We start from the raw sequence: 23,946 nt of genomic DNA, 5'->3' as shown, positions 1-23,946 counted from the left end.
GATACCTGAATTTCTACTATTCTTCGCTTGTCATCATTTGTGCGTTCTCTTTTCAACCAAGAGCGCAACAGCTCCGTTTCCTCAGTATCCTCCGATTTTCATTATTAAACCATGGTGGGTCTTTTCTATCTTTTATACAGTTACTAGGCACATAACTCTCCAGATCATGATTTACAATCGGCTTAAACTTTGCCCACAATTCCTCTACATCCATCTTACTGGAACCAAGTGAGGCCAGTTCACTGTCTTAGTGAAAAGCTAACAACTTCTTATCTGATCTCTCTGGCAGAAACACTCTCCTTGCTTTCTTAACTGATTTATTAACTTTCGTAGTCATAGTTACTATAATGTCATCATGATTGCTAATCCACTTTTCTATACTGACAATGTCGATAAAGTCTGGCCTACTTGTAGCTACAAGGGCTAAGATATTTCCATTGTGTGTGGACTGCTGAGTTAGCTGCTAAAGACTGTTTTCTGAAAACTGTGTTCAAAAGTATTCTGCATGACTGTTTGTCTGTACCCCTGCAATGAATCCATAGATATCCCAATCTATACTCGGTAGGTTAAAGTTGCCTCCAACTAGTACTACATGATCTGGACATTTACACGCTATTGACCCTACACCTTCTGGATGCATCCATAACTGTCACAGAAGAAGCGGATAGCTGGTAAAAGCATCCAAAAATGAGTTTGGTCTCACCTACACCTGTTATATGCAACTGGATAAATTCACCATCATATTCAATCTCTACCTCACTATAGACAATATTTTTGTCCATTGCAATGAACACTACCCCTCATATGGCATCTAATCTGTCTTTCCGATAAATGTTCTATGGTTCGCTAAATATCTCAGAGCTTTCCAGTTTGAGTTTCAGTCACCTCTCAGTTCCATGAATAATTTGAGCATTAGAATTTTCCAGGAGAGCAGTACATTTGGGAACTTTACTATGAATACTTTGACAGCTTGCTGATAAATTTACGACAGTCGAAGTGTCTTTATACTGAACCACATTTGAATTCTCCTGCTGCATATCGACTGACGAATGTCCATTAGAGCACCTCAAACAACTGCCTAACCTAAGAAACTCTCATGTGCACTCCACAAGTACTCTGCTACCCGAGTAGTTGCCTCCTTTGTGTAGTGCACACCTGACCTATCAAGGTAAGTCCTACAAATCCCCATACAATAACGGAGGTCTAAAAATCTGCAGCCAAGACCATCACAGAGTTGACAAAGCCTTTGATTGAGACCCTCCACTTGGCTCCAAACCAAAGGATGCCGATTAACTCCGAGAACAATGCTGCAAATTGTGAGCTCTGCTTGCACCCAATGTGCAAGGCCAACAGTTTTAACCGCCTCTGCCAGCCACCTGTAAGAACTGAGGATCGCCTCTGAACCAATGCGATAGGCATCGTTGGTGCCGACGTGAGCCACAACAGACAGACTGCACCCTGTACGTTAAATAGCCGCAGGCAAGGCTGCCTCCACATCTCAGATGAGCCCCCCCCCCCCCCCCCCCCCGGCAGATATACCGAGCGCACATTGGCTTTCTTCCCAGCCCTGAACAGTATCAGCCTACGGGGCTCCATAACATGCCTAACATTGGAGCTCCTGATAACTAGTAAACCCCTACCACCCCGTGTTCCCGCTTGGACCCTGCAGAAGGAGCAGCCACCTGTCCACTCGCAGGGTGAATGAGTGAAGCCAAGCAGCCAGTCTCCACACTGGCCCTCTGCCTCTAGTAACCACCTACCACTCACCCTCCTGTGAGAGTGGATCCACCACATTAAGCGCACTCAGAAGCAGAGCACATCGACAAAACAAGCGACACCTGAGGTGCCCCATGCCCCAGCCTGCAGGTGACTGGCCATAGCCAAAAGCGCATTCAGGTGTTTGCGGGCTGTGGCCAGCACATCCTGCATCCACACATAGCATGCACACATCCTAGCCATCCTAGCAACACTAACTGAAGAAGTAAACTATAAAAGCAGACAGAGTTCTTGAGTTGCTACCCTCCAGTTATGTGACCAATGGACGCAGGCATGTTAATGAGCTATGTAGATGGCTCTTCAGTGAGAAACTATGCTCATATGACTGGTGAGGAGATCTGGCAGTTATAATGGCAGACTGAAGTTCTGGAAGTTTTTACACCAAGGAGTAATGACAGCTCTGGAACAGCAAACTTACTAGCTCCATGCTGTGAATGCACCCACATGTTGTATGTGTCTGCCATCTGTCTCAATTGTGTCATCCACACCACGGTAACAGTTAAGGGCCACAACACTTTAATGAACAACACCAGAGCATATGGACTATCAGACCAATTGTGTGATTGGATTGAAGAGTTCCTCGATAACAGAATGCAGGATGTCATTCTCAATGGAGAGAAGTCTTCTGAAGTAAGAGTGATTTCAGGTGTGCCGCAGGGGAGTGTCGTAGGACCGTTGCTATTCACAATATATATAAATGATCTTGTGGATAACATCGGAAGTTCACTGAGGCTTTTTGCGGATGATGCTGTAGTATATCGAGAGGTTGTAATAATGGAAAATTGTACTGAAATGCAGGAGAATCTGCAATGAATTGACACATGGTGCAAGGAATGGCAATTGAATCTCAATGTAGACAAGTGTAATGTGCTGCGAATACATAGAAAGAAAGATCCCTTATCATTTAGCTACAATATAGCAGGTCAGCAACTGGAAGCAGTTAAATCCATAAATTATCTGGGAGTACGCATTAGGAGTGATTTAAAATGGAATGATCATATAAAGTTGATCGTCGGTAAAGCAGATGCCAGACTGAGATTCATTGGAAGAATCCTAAGGAAATGCAATCCAAAAACAAAGGAAGTAGGTTACAGTACGCTTGTTCGCCCACTGCTTGAATACTGCTCAGCAGTGTGGGATCCGTACCAGATAGGGTTGATAGAAGAGATAGAGAAGATCCAACGGAGAGCAGCGCACTTCATTACAGGATCATTTAGTAATCGCGAAAGCATTATGCAGATGATGGATAAACTCCAGTGGAAGACTCTGCAAGAGAGATGCTCAGTAGCTTGGTACAGGCTTTTGTTAAAGTTTCGAGAACATACCTTCACCGAAGAGTCAAGCAGTATACTGCTCCCTCCTACGTATATCTCGCAAAGAGACCATGAGGACAAAATCAGAGAGATTAGAGCCCACACAGAGGCATACTGACAATCTTTCTTTCCACGAACAATACGAGACTGTAATAGAAGGGAGAACTGATAGAGGTACCCTCCGCCACATACCGTCATGTGGCTTGCGGAGTATGGATATGGATGTAGATGTAGATCTGCAAATCCTGAGATCTGATTTTGTAATTTTAGCAAGTATTTTTGCCCAACAGATGATTACAGAGGACCATGAGCAATTTACATTGGCAGTCAGTAATTTAGACCACATGACAAGCAACACTGTCACAGGGGCAGCCCTTGGATAAATTGTTGCAGATAGCAAACAGCACATTAGACTTGGCAGCTGTAATGGCTGTAACACCAACAGTCAGGCATTGGAGGCATCAGGAGAATATAGATATTGTTGTGTGGTAGTGCCATTATGGCTAAAAGATGGTCAACCGATTGCAGGTGTTGGAGCTTCAGATGGATTCAGACAGATGACAGTGTGAACTACATTCTACAAACCCCCCAGCTCAGGACCACATCCACTCTAAGGATGGCACTTTGGCCATCTGTTGTTATCACAAGTGGTTTGGGCTGCACGCCATGAAGTGCACAATATCATATGGCTACTCAAATGGCAAAAGTGGTCCACAATAGATACCTCAGACCACAACACCCCACAAGTGGTGCTGACAGCATATGAAACACCGCCTAGCTGTATTCCTGGACCACAGTGCAATATTAATACACCCTTCCCTCGCAAATCAATTGGCAGCTCAACAGAAACGTGTCAGAACATCAAACTGGTGGCCTATTACCGGCAGATGATCTGGGTTAGCGTTCCTGGTTGACACTGGTTCAAAAGTCAGCAATCTCCTAACCTCGTACGTACTGGACATGACAGCGCCAGAGACACTGCAGCTGTTCGCCGACAATAATTCACTGGGTTGCAATGAGCTGATAATTGACATCTGTTTTGCTACTCCTTTCAAGTGGATTTTTACCGTGGCAGACATTTCCCCACCTATCTTTAGGAGCAGATTTCCTCACACTTTTTTCCATGTCGAGGGATTCATCTTAGGCGCGGCTCGTACGTGGAGCCACCAGAAACAAAGTCAGTGGGGTTTTAAACAGTTCTGCAGACAGTACGATAGACCACATCAACAATATACTGGTACATTGACAGCCCATTCCGCAGGCATCAATGCTACTGCACACTGTAATGGATCTGGGAGATGTTATTTTTTTACCGTATTTGTCGATACCGAATTGTAAATGTTTTCTTATATTTTTGTCAGAATTTATTATAATTTGCCTTATTATATGTTAATTTACTTCTGTTTTTGAGAGTAAAAGCATATTGATTACTATTAGAAAATGTATCGAAGAATAGCAAAGAGACTGATTACAAGTGGAAACTTGTGAATTGTGTAAAATATCTTTGACGTTGGAGTCGTCTTTGACTATAGTCAGTCGGCAGCTAACTCTTGGTGTGTGTTGACGGAAGAACAATGTGAAGGTCGCAGTCATAAATAATTTTGAATTATGTTACTATTATTTTTGTATCAACTAAAAAGAAGAAACTACATTTGAAGAAACTGTATTTTAAACACCAAAATGAGAGAAACACGTTGAACCACGTCATTTCTGCAGCTGACATAGATGCATTGTGGAATCATACTTAGACAACTGAAACCAAGACTAATATCGCCTTTCAAACGTCTAACGGAAAAGGTACTGTCACGAAATATGGCAAATTTAAGTAAATAAAAAATAGTGACCATATTTTCAACTTGTGTCTTAGCCGGGAAGCCATATTTCAACTGGGGACTGTAGCCGGGATATTGTGTTCACGAGATCTTCAACAGTGCTACGAGGAAGAAAATTTTTGTGTGTTAATACCAGTTTCTTCAGAATGTGTGTTACATTGTTTGTGTTCATCGGGAAGTAAAAGTTTTGGAGAAGAAATGTTTCGGCAAAAAATATAATTTTCGGCAGAAGAAAATACTTCAAGAATTTTGGTCAACAATCACATGGATGGAAAACGTGGTTTTGCAACAGTAGAAGAGTGTTCCAGATAAGTCACGAAACCCTCATATTTTGTTAAAACAATATTTTTATCTTATTTTGTATTGTTGTGTATAAATTTTTGTTCTTCACAATGACTTATGAGATTTTCGAGAGTATTGTGCCTAAAGAAGAAAGTAGTAATTTAATAGACTTCGAACATCAGGACAAGTCAAATGAAACAGAAAGAACCGATCAATTTGATTTAAAAAGTTTTCTTGTAAATTTCACGAAAGAAATTAAACAATCAGTTGACGACAATAAGACTTACTGGGATGAAAAAATTGATAACATTTTGTTGCAAGTCCAAGCAGTCAATACCCAAGTGGGTGAGCTTTCGAACAGAGTTGGCAGTGTTGAGGAAAAAATTGAATCTGTAGAAGTAAAAGTAAATGAAATTGATGTTAAATTGAGCGGTGAAATTAATACTGTAAAAAATGAGTTACTGGTAGATAGGGAAAGAAATTTAATTGATTTTAATGAGATAAAAGGGGAAATTAAAAATTTGGATGAGAATACAAAAGTTTTAGTAAAAAATGTAGAACAAAAAACTGACAATCGTTTGGTTACTCTAGAAGAAAAAGTAGAATGCAATGATTTAGAAAACAAAAAAATCTGTCAAAGAACTTAGCGAAAAAATTGAAAGTTTCGACACTGAATTTCAAAGAAAAAATTACAATGTCAACACATGTAATCTTGTATCTCATATTCCAGTGAAGCACTTTTCGGTAGATGGACCCTTACATCCCGTTGATTTTATGCAGTATTGTAAGGATTGTTTTTTACCTCACTCACCAGATGAAATAAAAATTAAATTTGTGAAAAAATTCTTGGAAGGGGAAGCTTTGACTTGGGCAAACCAGATTGTAACTTTGGGGATGACCTTTTCAGAATTTGAATCAAAATTTCTGGAAAAATTTTGGGATGATCTTAAACAAACTAGAATCAAAAGTGAATTTTTGAATGGGCGAAACTATAGAGAATCAGATGGGAACATGAAACAATTTTGCAAAAGTGAACTTCAAAAACTTATTCATTTAACAAAACCTTTGGATGACTTGGTCAAAATTGATACCTTAAAGAGAAGATTGCCATCAGCAATGCAGTTGAGTTTAGTTCATTGTCCTGATAGTAATGTAGAGCAGTTTCTCAATTATATTGAAAAGTTGGATAGGGTAACAACAAGAACACAAGTGGGTTTACTCAGAAAGGTAATGGTCAAAATTGGGGAAATGATAACTTTCAAAAAAGGGAACAAAACAATTATCATGGTGTCAGTCAAAATTCAGGGGGATATAACAATTTTGAAAAGAAGGACCATAATTTTTATCCAAAACAAGAACAACATTTTCGCGTTAATAATCAACAAAATAGAGAACACTTTAGGGATCAAAATCACAGGAATTTTGATAGAGGTCAGTACAATAGAAACTACCAACAATCAGGTAATGTTTGGCATAGGAATGGGAACAGAAATGTTGATCAGAGACATTGGCAGAACCACAATCAGCAGTTCAAACAGGAACCGGAAATAAAAAACGAGTAGACGCCCCCTTGAAGGTCCGCAAGGTTGAGGCAGAAGGTGAGCATGATGAAAGGACCAATGGATGTGACTATCATAAACCCAAACAGGACAGTTCCAAACCTAAGCTATCACATGAGGTCATTAGTTGTTACTTATTGAAGAAATTTCAAGAGGAAAATAATGATGATAAAGTTAACATTTTCAGTAGACAAGAACATACAGTAGATAAAAGTAATTGTGATTCATTTAATTTAACAGAGTTTTACACTTGGGCAGAAAAGAACAACACTTTGTCAGATGATGTAATTTGTAGTAGTTCAGAGATGTGTGTGAATGAAAGAGAGAATGCATGCTGTGAGAATGAAAATGTTGGTGAAAGGGATCTGGTAACTTTAGAAAGGGGAAATAATATTTTGGGGGATAATTTGAATGTGTATGACCTGAATATGTGTAATGATGATGATGTTGTTGATACAGTTGATAATGATGGTAATGGTATTGATGATGATGATGAGGAAAGGTATTTCATTAGTTTAAATAGGGAGTTGGGTATACACATGGTTGAAAATGGATTAAATAGTGAGAATATTATAGAAATTCCCAGGGATGTTACCAGGATGAATAAAGCTCACAAGCTGGATGTATGTGAAAGTGTGAATTCTGATGTTGTTGGTAAAGAATCTGACTACACAAATAACGATGACACATGTATAACTTCTAACCTAAGTGAAACTTTTACAGATACTAATGATACACACACATTTCTTATGAATATATGGCTGAACAGTGAAACTATTTCTTTTGACAAGAACTTTAGAAAGATGCTTATTGATGTATGTGAAACTGTATGTCCTGAGTGGTGGAAAAAGACGAGATATTTTATTTTTGAAAAGTTGAAGGATAAGTACTTCAGTAGTATACAATGTGATTTGGATGAAAATTCTTGGCTATTTGAGATAATAGAGAGTACTCATGACAATTTTGTGTCTTGTGCAAATTTTATAACTGTGACAAATAATACATGTAATGATAGACCATATGATTCTGATAAGTATAGGTTTGCGGAAATTGAAAGTGATTTATTACATGAGGATACAGGTTCTGAGAAAAGTGATCAATTTTGCAGTCCTTATATAAAAGTTCAAATTGGGTCATGGATTGGTAAATGTTTAATTGATACAGGAAGTGAGATCTCGGGAATATCTGAAAGGTTAAGCAAGAAATTGAAAGTGGGGAAAGATTATGTTGAAATGCCAGTTGTTGGGGTAAAGATAAAAGGTGCTACTGGGAAGAGCAGTAAATTGATAAAAAGCCAGGCTTTAGTGACATTTTTAACTGAAGGCAAGTTGTTCACACATGGATGTTTTGTAATTCAGGAATTTAATGAGGATTTTCTTTTGGGTATGAATTGGATAGTAAAAGTAAATACAGCATTTGATTGGGTTGGAAGAAAACTTTTGATAGAAACTAGTGAAAGGGAATACATTCAGACAAATTTTGTGAACACACTTGGTGATCAGAGTAATGGAAATTTTGACAGTATCAATTTACTAAAAGAAAATAGATTGGAGAATATTGAAACTCATAGATTTGATACTGATGAAGTTGAATTTGGGAATTTAGTAAATTTGAAAATTTCAGAAACGCTTAATTTATCTGGGGAGCAAAAACAACAGTTAGAAAATCTACTGTGGGAATATAGTGATGTTTTCAGTGACATACCTGGAAGGGTAAAGGGTTATCAGTGTGAGCTTCAGGTAAAACCTCATGAACCATTTTTCATAAAACCATACAGATTGCAATATCAAAAAGACCTGCTGTTGAGAAAGAGCTGAAAAAGATGGAAGGATGTAATATAATAGAAAGGAGTATCAGTGCATATAATAATCCTCTAGTAGTAGTTTCGAAAAAAGATGGTGGAGTAAGATTGGTTTTGGACTCTAGACACTTAAACAAAATTTTGTTCAGACAGACAGACCATCCTGAAAATATTGATGAGTTACTCTATAAATTTACAGACATAAAATATATGTCAAGTTTGGATCTAACTTCGGGTTTTCATCAAGTACCACTTTCGGTTAATTCTAGAAAATATACTGCTTTCTTGTACAATGGTAAGAGTTACCAATATTGTGTTGTGCCATTTGGGTTAAATTCTTCTGTTTCTGAATTTATAAGAGCTTTGGATCATGTACTGGGGCAAGAACTTGCGTCTAAACTGATAATTTATGTAGATGACATTTTGGTTACAGGGCAAAATTGGGAGGAACATTTTTTGATTTTGAAGTCAGTTTGTGAAAAACTTAGAAAAGGGGGGATGACATTGAAATTAGAGAAATGTAAATTTGCAGTTTCTGAATTAAAATTTTTGGGTCATGTTGTCACAGACAAGGGAATTTTGGCAGATCCAGAAAAAATTAAAGCAATTTCAGAAATTCCTATTCCTAAGACTAAAAAACAATTAAAGTCGTTCTTTGGGTTATGCGGTTATTACCGAAAACATATAAGTGGTCAGAGTCTGAATGCACCATGTTTAAGTCAATTACTTAAGAAAAACACTGTTTGGGTTTGGGATAAAAGTTGTCAGGAAGAGTTTGATAAAATTAAGCAAGAGTTGAGGAAGCAACACTTATTACACAGACCTAATTTTAATTTACCATTTTGTTTGAACACTGATAGCAGTAATTATGGGCTTGGAGCAGAGTTATTTCAAGAAAGAGTAGAGAATGGAGTTAAGATACATTGTACCATAGCATTTGCAAGCAGAATGTTGCTCAAGCATGAGAAAAATTATACAGTCACAGAGAAGGAACTTTTGGCAATTCATTGGGATTTTACAAAATTTAGAATTTACTTTATTGGACATAAAACCATAGTATTTTCGGATCACAAAGCTTTGAGTTACTTACAAGAGTGCAAATTATACCACAGTAGATTGACCAGATGGGCAATTTTTCTGCAACAGTTTGACTTTGAAATCAAACACATAAAAGGTTCTGAGAATGTAGTAGCTGATTCACTTTCAAGGTTACCAATTGGGGGAGAAAAGGAGATTTTTGAACAAGAGGAGGAAAAGCAATTTAAAATTAGATACTTGAAAGGGGTGGAAAATGAAAAAACAATTAGAGCTATGTGGAACAAAATTAGAAAAAATCAAAATTTAGATCAGAGTTGGAAATTAATCAAAGAATGTTTAGGCAAGAAGGGGTATGAGAAACTTGATAAATTTTACAAATTGCATAAGGGGATTTTATTTCAGAGATCAGATGTAGATTCTGATAATTGGAAACTGTGTTGGCCAGAGGCAGATGCTGATAAGCTGATCATTTACATACATGAAAGTTTTGGTCATTGTGGGATACAGAAATGCATTCAAAAGATACAAGAAAATGTTTATTTTTACAATATTGGAAAGAAGGTAAGAAAAGAATTGGCAACCTGTGACAAATGTCAGAGAGTTAAAGTGAGCAATCAAAGATGTGGTGGAGAGATGCAAAACATTATTCCGGAAAAACCTTTAGATCTTATCGCAGTGGACTTATATGGAATGTTACCAAAGAGTAAAGGTGGTCACTGTTACATATTTGTTATGGTAGATGTATTTTCAAAATTAATTAAACTATATCCAGTGAAGAAAGCTACTAGCCATGAAATTATAATAAAAATTGAAAGAGATTATTTCGCACAGGTGGGTAAACCAAAAGCTATATTATCAGATAATGGTTCACAGTTCACCTCAAAAATTTGGAAAAAATTTATTGAAAGATCAAAATTGAAGCATATACTTATATCTGTTTATTCTCTGTCCACTAATCCTGCAGAAAGATATATGAGGGAAATTGGGAGACTTTGTAGAACCTATTGTAGCCATAAACATCCAACCTGGTTTGAGCACATTCGAAATTTTGAAGATATTATGAATAACCTACAACATAGTTCCACAGGATTTTCACCGTATGAGATTATGTTTAATATTAGACCTCCAAATCTTGTATCAGAACTTATTGAATTTCCTAAATGTACACCTTTAACTAGGCAAGAGAGAGAAGATATTGTCAGGGAAACTATGAGGAAACAAGGGGAAAAGAGGAATAAAAGACATAACAATAGGGTAAGATTAACCACTTTTAAAATTGGGGATCTTGTTCTGGTCAAATCTCATGAAAGATCAAAAATGTTAACTTCAGAAATTATAAAATTCTTTGATATCTATATTGGGCCTTTTGAAGTCATAGAAAATCCACACGCTAATGCTTATCATTTGGTGTATCCTAAGTCAAAGAAATTACTTGGTCTCAGGAATGTTGTCTCTTTAAAACTGTATAAACAGAAATCATAATTTCTAAATTTAAATAACCTATTATCATCTAAAACAAAAGTCCTCCACTGGAATACGCTTGTTAGAACAAAACTGCCTGTACAACCAAGTGTGTATATTTGCATGTATAAATTAATAATTTGAAGTCACATGTTAATTGAAACTGATGAAAAAACACTATTGTAACAAGGAATGAGAGAAAGATTTATTTTTACTTTTTTTTAAAAAAAAAAAAAAAAGTCTCCATAGTGAGCATTTCTGAATTTTTCTAATTTTTGGAAGTTAAGTCTTCCCTGTGGGTGAAGGCATGCATGTGAGGACATGCATGCGAAGGTATAAGTTTCAAAACCAATTTTAGATAAAGCCTCATGATATATGAGCAGTTTATTGTTGTTTATACTGATGTTGTGGGGAGCAAAAGTACTCTTCACAAGAATGTGACTTGTAGTAATATTGTAGTAGAGAGGAAAGTGTACATAAATAATTGCAAAAAAAAAAAAATTAGATAATACTGATGTATCTTTAGCTGTACTAAAAGAAGAAAATCATAAGAAAAAAAATACAAAATAAAAAAAAATTTAAAAGAAAAACATAAGCAAAAAAATATATACAAAAAAAAAGCTACACTATATATATCCAGTATCATTTTTACTGTTACAATATGTAAGCATAATGAAATTAACATTAATATAAAAAAAATTAATTAAATCTTATTCTAGGAAATGAGTTTTACCTTCCTATTATTTTCAATCTGTATGTTAGAATATTTCTCATGTATGTTTTATACCATGTATATTTGTCATGTCAAATAATTTCTTTACTTGAATTTTTTTTTGTGTATGAGATTGATGGGGAAGTATCATTGCAACAACAGCCAGTAAAAAGTCCACAGATTCAAAGAGTCCAAATTTGGAAGAGGTTATCAGACTGCATCATTAGTGTATTAATTGTGTAATACAGATCCACCACTGAGTGTGGTCGTGATTTTGTTGTATATGTCCATAACAACAAAAGCCCTGGGGAGCAGTTGTAATGGATCTGGGAGATGTTATTTTTTTACCGTATTTGTCCATACCGAATTGTAAATGTTTTCTTATATTTTTGTCAGAATTTATTATAATTTGCCTTATTATATGTTAATTTACTTCTGTTTTTGAGAGTAAAAGCATATTGATTACTATTAGAAAATGTATCGAAGAATAGCAAAGAGACTGATTACAAGTGGAAACTTGTGAATTGTGTAAAATATCTTTGACGTTGGAGTCGTCTTTGACTATAGTCAGTCGGCAGCTAACTCTTGGTGTGTGTTGACGGAAGAACAATGTGAAGGTCGCAGTCATAAATAATTTTGAATTATGTTACTATTATTTTTGTATTAACTAAAAAGAAGAAACTACATTTGAAGAAACTGTATTTTAAACACCAAAATGAGAGAAACACGTTGAACCACGTCATTTCTGCAGCTGACATAGATGCATTGTGGAATCATACTTATACAACTGAAGCCAAGACTAATATCGCCTTTCAAACGTCTAACGGAAAAGGTACTGTCACGAAATATGGCAAATTTAAGTAAATAAAAAATAGTGACCATATTTTCAACTTGTGTCTTAGCCGGGAAGCCATATTTCAACACGCAGGCATCAATGCTACCACACAAGATGTTACACTACATACATGCAATCCCAGGGCTGCCGGCTGGGCAGCACATCCATAGAATTGTGCCAGATAAAATGTTGGATATTAAAACAGCTTGTGAAGGGATGTTGTGTTCCAGTATCATACAGCACTCTGACAGTACCTGGGAACCCCACTACATATGGACCAGAAGAAATATGGTGCATGGCATTGTTGGGGGGGGGGGAGGGGGGGGGGGGGATTACCCGATTTAAATGCCAGGACCATTCCAGACAAATATCCTATTCCACATATTCAAGAATTCACATATGCTTTGGCTGGTGCAACAGTTTTTAAAGTCCTGGACCATTGCAAAGCCTACAACCAAATTCTTGTAGCTCCTATGGCTGTTTCCTAGACAACAGTGATCACTCCTTTTTCTCTCTATGAGTTCTTGCGCAGGCCTTTTGGACTTAAAAATGCAGCTCAGACCTTGAAACGGTTCATCGACAAAGTGCTGCAGGGATTGTAATTTTGTTTTGTGTATCTTTATTATCTTTCAGTATGATTCACAACAATTTGGTATTCTCTGCTGATGTAAGGCACGTGGCTGAGGTATGGCAAAGGTTGCAAGATTACAGTGTGGTACTGAACAAAAATTGCATGGTGGTTAAAAGTGAAGTGAGCTTCCTCGGTTACGGAGTTTCATGCAATGGAATCTCTCGAATGCCAGAAAAGTTGGCTTTGTTGCGAGAGGTGCCATGTTCGAAGAATTACCAACAACTATGATGGCTTTTAGGCATGGTGAATTTTTATCACCGCCATTTACCAGCAACAGCAGTTATTGAGGCACCTCTCATGGGCACGCTTGCCGCCCACTACACCAAAGAGAAGCATTTACTGAAGTAGACTTTGGACAAGGACAAGGCCTCGTGCACTTTGCAAAACAGTCTTGAGCAAGTAGTATCTCTCACCCACCCAGTACCAGCTGCACCATAAGCTATGGTAGTCGATGCCTGTCAGACTGCAATCCGGGTCCCACTACACCAGAAAATGGACAACTGTTGGCGGCTGTTAGCTGTTTTTTGAAGAAGCTACTGCCACAACAAACAAATAGGAGCACATACAATAGGGAATTGCTGGCAATTTATGAGAGTGTGAGGCACTTCCTTCCTTACGTTAACGCTCATCTAGTGACAATTCACATGGACCACAAGCCAAAGGCACCCACATTCCAGAATGCACGGGATAAGTGCTCACCTCAACACTTCAGTTACATTGAGTTTGTTAGCCAGTTCATGATGGATGCTTGACACATCCAAGGAGTTGAAAACGTAGTGGCCAACTACCTCTCATGCGTGTGTGGTGCAGTTCCGATCCTGAAATACGACAACCTAACCAAGGTACATATGGCAAATCATCAGCTGCAATGCTTACGGACTGATCAGTCTTCAAGTCTGCGATTACACCAGGTTGAGGTACCAGCTAGCAATGTCAAGTTATGATGCGACGTCTCTCAACAGCATGCACAATCTGGTGCATCCTGTGGCAGAACACCACTGTCAAGATGATAATGGAACATTTTGTGTGGTCATCAGTTAAGAATGACGTTGGCAAATGGGCCAACTCCTGCCTCCACTGCCAATGGTGTAAAGTAGGACGTCATGTCCACGGTAAGGTTGGGTATTTTTCAGGTCTATCAGTGACATTTGGACATATCCATCTTGTCATTGTGGGTCCACTACCACTATCTGGTAATTACAGATACTTGCTCACATTGATGGATACATGCACAAGACAGGTAGAGGCCATGCCACTGTTGGACCTATTAGCTGAGACGGTTTCAAAGGCATTTGACAAGCACTGGTTGGTACGCTTTGGCTATCCCCTGCACATTACGGCACACAGTTTGAATCCACCGTGTTCAGTGAGCTGACTAAACTGCACATATTCACGCACTACCGCAACACCAGTTACCATCTATCCAGCAGTGATACTGATGGAGAGGTGGCATCGTAGGCTGATACTAGCACTTCTGTGGCTGAGCTGGTATACAGAGAGCCATTAAGGACCCCAGGAGAGTTTCTCAACTTTGCAGGACCAAATGGAGTCACTCCTGTCGGTACAGAGGATTCGGGATCAGATGGCTAAGATTCAACAGTCACTGGCTGTGTATCAAGGCTCACACCCTATTTTCTTGCATAAGGCACTAACAGATTGTTTGCACATCATGCTGCACAAAAATTTCACGGGGGGTCCCTCTTCAGGCCCTGTTCACAGGATGCTAACAGGTTTTGGAGCACAGTGAACACATATTTGAGATTCTGCAAAATGGGAAAGGCAGCAAAATCTCAGTGGGAAGACAAACCTGTGTAGGTCATGATCCTAGACCTGTGCACCTCACACAAGGCTCACAAGTGATCACTCCTCTTACCAAGTCATCACAGTCAAAGGTGGTTCACTCAAGAGCTGATAGATAAGTCAGATTCATGTAACCCTATATTCCCAGTGCTCTGCACTTTTAGGGGTGGGGGCTGTGAGGGAATATATATCTCCCCAGGTGAATTGTGATGTACACTCAATGAGTGTGTGAACGGTGTACTATATTTGTTCTCTCAGTGAGTTGTAGATCTTAGTTGCTTTCTGTTTCAATAAAGTCGTGGCATCTTATATATGGGTATTGTAATTTGCCTACAAAACCTAACTAAAAAAGAAAATTACATGAGACATTACTCTGATGTTAGTTGCAATAGTAAACCTAAATGACATACTGCCTGCTGGGCAAGAAAATATCTCAACAAACATCTGTCAAGACAGAAGTCAGCAGGCAATATGTCAATCAGTGGCCACAAAAGCCTCAAATACTTTTTTAATTAACCTAATCTTAAAATTTAACTGCAAAGAATACAAGGAGTTCTCATTATTCAAAACTTCAGAAATTATTTGCTTTATGCTGAACTTTTCTCTCTTCAGATTTCAACTTTTGAACTCTCCCTCATGAACATTTGAAATGTGTTATTCTCACTCACCTGCACTTCAGCACTCAAAACCCTAATCAATTCACGTCGGTACACATTGTTGGATATTCTGTTCAGTTCTGCCAGTGAACTATCTGCCACTTCTTGTACATATGGATCACTGACATCTACTGGTGAGGATGCTCCAAGCAGTCTGCGTGTTTCCTGAACATTATGAAAAACACAGAATCAGGAAACGGAGTGAAAAAACAGAGAATATTTACATTTAATGTAATATGTTAAGGGAACAGACAGTGGAAAACAGATCTTTATTTACTATTTACCTCTATTTACTCACATCCAACGAATAAAAACAACATGTATCCAGAACTCTTGTGTGCCTTTGTATTTACAATACAGGCAAGATTTGAAGATAAAAATCATAGGCATTAATGAAATACCATGAAATTAATGTATGAGAGTCATATTGAACTTACTCTTATGAATATTAATATTTATTTTTTGGAAAAACCATGTAAATCATCATATTCTTTATAAAGCTCTGTCATCTTTCAATACAGTTAACAACTCTTTGCATACATCTTTCACACCACTTTGTAAGTTTGAAAAATCCATTGCAGGAGTCAAACCTGACTGCCCAAAGACACTGATGCATTGCTTTCTTCTTGTATCCTGTAGCACTGATCTTGTTCTTTCAGATAACTGAAAAAATGGTAACAAGAAGGTGCAAAGTCAGAACTGGTGGGAGGGTGCAGAAGACTTTCACACTCAAATGTCTTGATGTTCTCCACAGTAACAGGAAGAGGAGAGGCTACACATTACCATACTGTAGGATGGGCACTCATCATTCATCATTCATTTATTCATTATTTCACATCATGCTTCATAAATCACAGCCTTCAAGGGCGTGTAACAAGTGAAGTTATACAATAAGACACAAAAGCACCCTCTGCTTGCTAAATGACTTACACTGGGAATGATTTCTACATTGCTTTTATACCAATCATAATGAAGGAACCAGCTTTCATAACCAATCAAAATATTCATGAAAAATTCTCATTTTCATTTTGAAATCTCTGAAGACAACTTATGATGATTATTCTTCTCTTGTGGTCTATGGTCAATAAAGTTGAGAGTCAACACATTTCTACGTTCTACCTACTTTTCAAAGTGCACAAAAACCAATCATGTAAAGGGTCTCAAAGTCCTTCCCAGTGCATCTCCACCCTAGTAGACCACCTTTCCATCCTGTCATAGAAACTCCCATCCATCACAAAAGATACCAATCAACACATGAAATTTTTCAAACTGATTACCATCATCTCCCGCAAAACTTGTTGTAACATCTCAAATCAATTATCAGTTCTTTCCCACTGAGACACAGCAAGTGGAAAAGATCCAACTGCTTCAGTTGCACCACCTAAATTATTATTATTATTATTATTATTTTGTTTCACATGTAATGCATTTATCTTGAATATATGATACTCATAATTCTTACCCATGCTATATTTCAATTAATTGTATTATTCATTGAAAGTATCACCTGATACTAAAGTAAAGCTCCCAGAATGGGAAGAGGAAATAAAAATGGTTGAGAGGTATGTTGTTGTTGTGGTCACCAGTCCTGAGACTGGTTTGATGCAGCTCTCCATGCAACTCTATCCTGTGCAAGCTTCTTCATCTCCTAGTACTTACTGCAGCCTACATCCTTCTGAATCTGCTTAGTGTATTCATCTCTTGGTCTCCCTCTACGATTTTTACCCTCCACGCTGCCCTCCAATGCTAAATTTGTGAACTCCCGATGCTTCAGAACATGTCCTACCAACCGGTCCCTTCTTCATGTCATGTTGTGTCACAAACTCCTCTTCTCCCCAATTCTATTCAATACCTCCTCATTAGTTATGTGATCTACCCATCTAATCTTCCGCATTCTTCTGTAGCACCACATTTTGAAAGCTTCTATTCTCTTCTTGTCTAAACTATTTATCATCCACACTTCACTTCCATACATGGCTACACTCCATACAAATACTTCCAGAAACGACTTCCTGACACTTAAATCTATACTCGATGTTAACAAATTTCTCTTTCCGGAAAGGCTTTCCTTGGCATTGCCAGTCTACATTTTATATCCTGTCTACTTCAACCATCATCAGTTATTTTGCTGCCCAAATAGCAAAACTCCTTTACTACTTTAAGTGTCTCATTTCCAAATCTAATTCCACTACATTCCATTATCCTCGTTTTGCCTTTGTTGATGTTCATCTTACATCCTCCTTTCAAGACACTGTCCATTCCGTTCAACTGCTCTTCCAAGTCCTTTGCTGTCTCTGACAGAATTACAATGTCATCGGCGAACCTCAAAGATTTTATTTCATCTCCATGGATTTTAATACCTACTCCGAATTTTTCTTTTGTTTCCTTTACTGCTTTCTCAATATACAGATTGAATAACATCGGGAAGAGGCTACAACCATGTCTCACTCCCTTCCCAACCACTGCTTCCCTTTCGTGCCCGTCGACTCTTATAACTGCCATCTAGTTTCTGTACAAATTGTAAATAGCCTTTCGCTCCTTGTATTTTACCCCTGCTACCTTTACAATTTGAAAGAGAGTATTCCAGTCAACATTGTCAAAAGCTTTCTCCTAGTCTACAAATGCTAGAAATGTAGGTTTGCCTTTCCTCAATCTTTCTTCTAAGATAAGTCGTAAGGTCAGTATTGCCTCACGTGTTCCAACATTTCTACAGAATCCTAACTGATCTTCCCCGAGATCGGCTTCTACCAGTTTTTCCATTCGTCTGTAAAGAATTTGCGTTAGTATTTTGCAGCTGTGACTTATTAAACTGATAGTTTGGTAATTTTCACACCTGTCAACACCTGCTTTCTTTGGGATTGGAATTATTATATTCTTCTTGAAATCTGAGGGTATTTCGCCTGTCTCATACATCTTGCTCATCAGATGGTAGAGTTTTGTCAGGACTTGCTCTCCCAAGGCCTTCAGTAGTTCTAATGGAATGTTGTCTATTCCCAGGGCCTTGTTTCGACTCAGGTCTTTCAGTGCTCTGTCAAACTCATCACGCAGTATCATACCTCCCATTTCATCTTCATCTTCATCTACATCCTCTTACATTCCCATAATACTGTCCTCAAGTACATCACTCTTGTATAGACCCTCTATATGCTCCTTCCACCTTTCTGCTTTCCCTTCTTTGCTTAGAACTGGGTTTTCATCTGAGCTCTTGATATTAAACAAGTGGTTCTCTTTTCTCCAAAGGTCTCTTTAATTTTCCGTAGGCAGTATCTATCTTGCCCCTAGTGAGATAAGCCTCTACATCCTTACATTTGTCCTCTAGCCATCCCTGTTTAGCCATTTTGCACTTCCTATCAATCTCATTTTTGAGACATTTGTATTCCTTTTTGCCTGCTTCATTTACTGCATTTTTATATTTTCTCCTTTCATCAATTAAATTCAATATTTGCTCTGTTACCCAAGGATTACCCTTGTCTTTTTACCTACTTGATCCTCTGCTGCCTTCACTACTTCATCCCTCAGAGCTACCCATTCTTCTTCTACTGTATTTCTTTCCTCAATACCTGTCAATTGTTCCCTTATGCTCTCCCTGAAACTCTGTACAACCTCTGGTTTGGTCAGTTTATCCAGGTCCCATCTCCTTGAATTCCCACCTTTTTGCAGTTTCTTCAGTTTTAATCTACAGTTAACAACCAATAGATTGTGGTCTGAGTCCACATCTGCCCCTGGAAATGTCTTACAATTTAAAACCTGGTTCCTAAATCTCTTTCTTACCATTATATAATCTATCTGATATCTTCTAGTATCTCCAGCATTCTTCCATGTATACAACCTTCTTTTATGATTCTTACAACCTCCTTTTATGATGAGAGGAAAAGATTTCATTTTAGTGATTTCAAAATTGATTCAAACTTACAAAAAACTTACAGTATGACATTGTACCCCCTCTGGCCATGATGCTTGCACTGATTCGATTAGCAAGATTCTCACAAAGGTGTTGCATCCTCTCCTCATGCACGCTGGCTCAAAACTGCAGGAACTGGCGCTTGATATCCTAGTCACTAGCAGTGAGACACAGTTGATGCCCAAGCTGGTTCCTCATATGTTCTATCGGGACAGATCTGGGGCTGTTGCTGACCACATGAGTGCCTTAATATCAAACATCAAGCAGACAGTTGATAGAGACATGTACTACTGTAGATGAGCATTGTCCTACTGAAAAATAGCACCACATCAGTGTCACATATTGATGAGGATGCAGGATGTCCATGAAAGATAGCACGATAGTGTCGCATGAAAGGTGACATGACATACCATTGTACCATAAGAGTTTACTCAATATCAGCCAAACTCAAAGTCATACCTGATGGTTCCCCACACCATGATGCCAGGATAACAACGTTGTACCTCTCAAAAGTATCTGAAGAAAAGAACCCCACCTGAGGGTGTCACCACACTCTCACACAATGTTCATGTGGGGCAGCGCAGAACCATGCTTCACTGTTAAATACAATGCCATTCATCTGCATTCCACACTTCCCAGTCATGGCACCATTACAAATCTAACTGCTTGTGTTGCAGTGTCAATGGTAGCTCACGCATAGGACAGCGGTTCCATAGTATGGCTATGTTAGCGTTTAACCAATAGTGTGTGATAATGCAGAATGATACAGGGAGTCCACTACTTGTTCTCAGACACCAGGTAAAGTTGTGGAAGGTTATGATATGCTTGGTGCACAAAATTATCATCCTCCCCTGTGGTGGTCAGATGCGGTTGACTGGAACCTCAACAATGAATATGCCTGGTCTCACGTTCCCATGCAGTCCAACTTTGGGACACTGTCACACCCGAATGCCCCACAAATCTGGATATTGCATGATTTGACCAGCCACCAAAATGGAGACCCGTAATGAGGTCCCTTCAAAACTCTGTCAGGCACTTTATAATGCTGCCTTGCCCTCATACAAAGCATCTCTGTGTCCTTCACAGTGATCTCTCAACATCTGATGCTTTTCATGACCCCTTGTATATACTTTACTGGGCCTGGTAACAACGTTAAACGTTAACACTAATGCACTCTGGTAGCCACTCTACCAAACCCAGAGAATTTCAACTCTTATTATTTATGTACTAGCCAATTGTCTGATTAGGTACAAAGTTACAACGACATCCAATCATGTCCTTTGCGTGTTTTACTTTTTTTTTTTTTTTTCAGACATTGTAGTTTGCAACTACTGATGACAACAGTATACTGTAATCAGTTTCTGGAGATACATTTCTTTGATGGTATATTCGTAATTTACAATACCTGTCAACCTTGTGCACTTCAAAATTTGGCCTGCTAAAAATTAACTGGTTCAATATTGACACAGCTCTTTGGAAACCCCCATTCTCCTGTTTCAAACAAACATTTTACTTTTTCTGAAAACTTAATATTTCAAAAACTAATTGTATTCAAAATAATAACATAACAGAATGTTTGAACCTTCAAAAGCAATACTGTGCAAATTCCACTACTGTAGTTTTGTAGCCATGAAGTTTCCGATTGCAAAATGTATAAATTTCTTAAAATAACATTACTTTGTTAACTAATCAAATAATAAAATTTAACTTTCCAGAAGATTTTTGGTGGTCTTTCGAAATGTCCGTGCACATTAAAACTTCCACTTCATAAAACAGTACCTATTATTTTTCTGTTTTATGATTATACAAATTATAGTTAAATTTTTTCTTGTGTTTAATGTTAATGCCTTAAATGTAATAGTCTTATATTTTCCCATTTTGTAATTTCTGTTTTATGCATGTCTTTATAAGGCATCGTACACATGGTCACAATCAGTCAGTGTTTAACATTCAACTAACACAGTTACTACTTATGTTAGTCAGTCAGTGTTTAATAATCATAATGTAATGTTCCGTGTCACTTAGTCTGCATCTGGGAGTGAATACGTAAATTTCTATTCAAAATAACATGTTTGTTTGTGATGTCACTTATAATTTTTTGCTAGGCTAATGGCAGCCTATGTAACTTACTCATCTGTGATGTTAAATTTAAATAGTTCATGACAAGCAAGCTGACCATTTACAGTGTTTCAAAACAATAAATATGAATGAGGGTAAAGTTAATTTCTACTGAGTTGTGTACGATCATTTTACAGTTCTTTAAAGTTCCTAAGAATCATCCAGAAGTAAGGCAAAAAAGAAATTCGGCAAGATTTGGATGGCATCAAACAGGCTGGCACTGCCTAGAATCCCCTATTACTGCTGATTTGACCTCACTCTATGCCAAATTCCACACACACTGCCTCTCAGCCATAGAACACTAAATCTATCAACACCCACATGAAAGTACCCCTAAAATCTCATTTAGTATCATCCTAGCCAACTTTGTTCTTACCCATAACTACTTCACATTTGAGGAACAAACTTAAAAATAAATAAGTGGGACCATCACCTGAACCAGGATGGCCCGATCCTATGTCTAACTTTTCATTGGCTGCACGGAAGAGGAATTTCTCGCCACCTAGAAGCTGGGTTCCTTGGGTTGGTACAGATTTACCAACGACAACTTTGTTGTCCGGACTTGTAGTGAAGAACAACTTCTCCATTTCCTGCAACAGCTTGTCTTATTTTCCCAACTCAAAGAAAACTTGGTCTTTTTTCAGATTCAAAGCTACCATCCTTGACACTGACTTCCATCTCATTTAAGCTAACATTGCTACCTCAGTTCAAATAAAACTGACCAATAAGCAACAGCAACTCCACTTTCACAGCTGCAACCCATTCCAAGCAAAATGCTCTGCCTTCCCTTCAGCCTAGATATCCGAAGCATAAATCTTCTTTTAAATGTTATGAAAGGGTTGCCACTCACCTTATAGCAGAGATGCTGAGTCACAGATAAGCACAACAAAATGACTGTCACAAATAAGCTTTTGGCCAGCCAAATCTAATAATGAATGTCCATGTTCGTCATCTTAAAATGAATATAATTTTGCATTTGTTCAAGTGTTGTCTTGATGATCACATATGTGTAAGTCAATCTTGGCGAACAAATGGAGCTTCTTATTTCCTCCAAAGCAGCAGTATTATTTGACACGGTGTGAAAATTATCTTAACTTCAATATTAATGAACTTTACTGAATAACTACAACTCCTTGTATAAACCTTTGTATAGTCAATTAGAGTGGTCCAATGAAGGACATAAAATATACAATAAAATAATAACAACAATAAATGAACTTGTCTCTATGGGGGATACAATAACTGCATCAACGTTGACTTTGGCAACGAGAAATCCAACGATAGGCGAATAGTTAAAAATTAAACAGATACATAAAAGAAAGTAATTAACTAGAATTTGTCTAAAACAGGAAATGGTTTCATCAAAAGTGTCAGTCCTTTGTATTGCACAAAAACTTGAATTCTAGCATTGAGAGTTTTAGTAAAGATGCAATGAAAAAAGAAAGATAGCACGATGCACAGGTGCTGGAGAAAACAAAAGTATGTTCAAAGCCAAAATAAGATTACACACTATGTGTACGAAAGTTGTGTAACAACTGCTGATATTTAAATTACGAAAGCGCTAATACTGACCTGCAGGCAGATGATTAGTAAAAAAAAATTGAGAGCCACACCACTCAAAACATGCACCATGGAAAAAAGACGGGAAAGTGGAAAAACCACAGGTTCCAACTATACAGATATTGCAAGATCTACCTCTTTCTCTACACCCAAGACGGTCAGTAGTCATTTAGTGTTTCTGGGCTTTCAAAACACTTTTGATTCAGTACCATATCAATGCCTTAGAATGTCCTGAGATATCTAACTAGATTTGCTGCAGGAATGAAATTTTTTAAGAGGCATGTGCGACAAAAAACTGATTGCAAACAAAACACCAGTACACCCCATACCTAAATGCTGCTCAAGACAGTATGTAACCCATATCATGTCAAATTAACAGGAGACATTAAGAGTATAAAAGAAGTGCAGTTCAAATAAACACAAAATTATTTGACTGGTGAGAGACTGTAACATAAATGTTCAAAAATTGTAAATGGCCAACACTAAGAAAGAGACAATGTATCTCATAAATAAAACTCCAAAACATGCTGTTCACAATAGAAACAATAAATATTCTTTAGTCACCTACATACTGATCTCATACAGATTCTGGGATAAAATTAGGCTAATAATAAGTTGCACAACAGCATACAAGCATTCATTCTTATTGGCTGAACTGAAATGGGAGAAAA

The 23,946-nt window shown here is 37.8% G+C and overlaps 1 protein-coding gene across 2 annotated transcripts in view; it reads right to left on the bottom strand.

Moving 5' to 3' along the window:
• Positions 1-23,946, bottom strand: part of LOC126480990 (uncharacterized) — a 251,807-nt gene that overhangs the window by 164,698 nt on the left and 63,163 nt on the right. For both annotated transcript variants that reach the window (XM_050104429.1, XM_050104428.1), the window contains exon 11: positions 15,709-15,861. In XM_050104429.1, the coding sequence (XP_049960386.1) occupies positions 15,709-15,861 (153 nt within the window). The remainder of the gene's footprint in view (positions 1-15,708; positions 15,862-23,946) is intronic.

This window comes from Schistocerca serialis, chromosome 5 (assembly GCF_023864345.2).
Source record: "Schistocerca serialis cubense isolate TAMUIC-IGC-003099 chromosome 5, iqSchSeri2.2, whole genome shotgun sequence".
In the NCBI taxonomy this organism is placed as follows: Eukaryota; Metazoa; Arthropoda; class Insecta; order Orthoptera; family Acrididae; genus Schistocerca; species Schistocerca serialis.
Note: the sequence above shows the minus strand (reverse complement) of the source record. Positions and strands in the feature narration are given on the sequence as shown.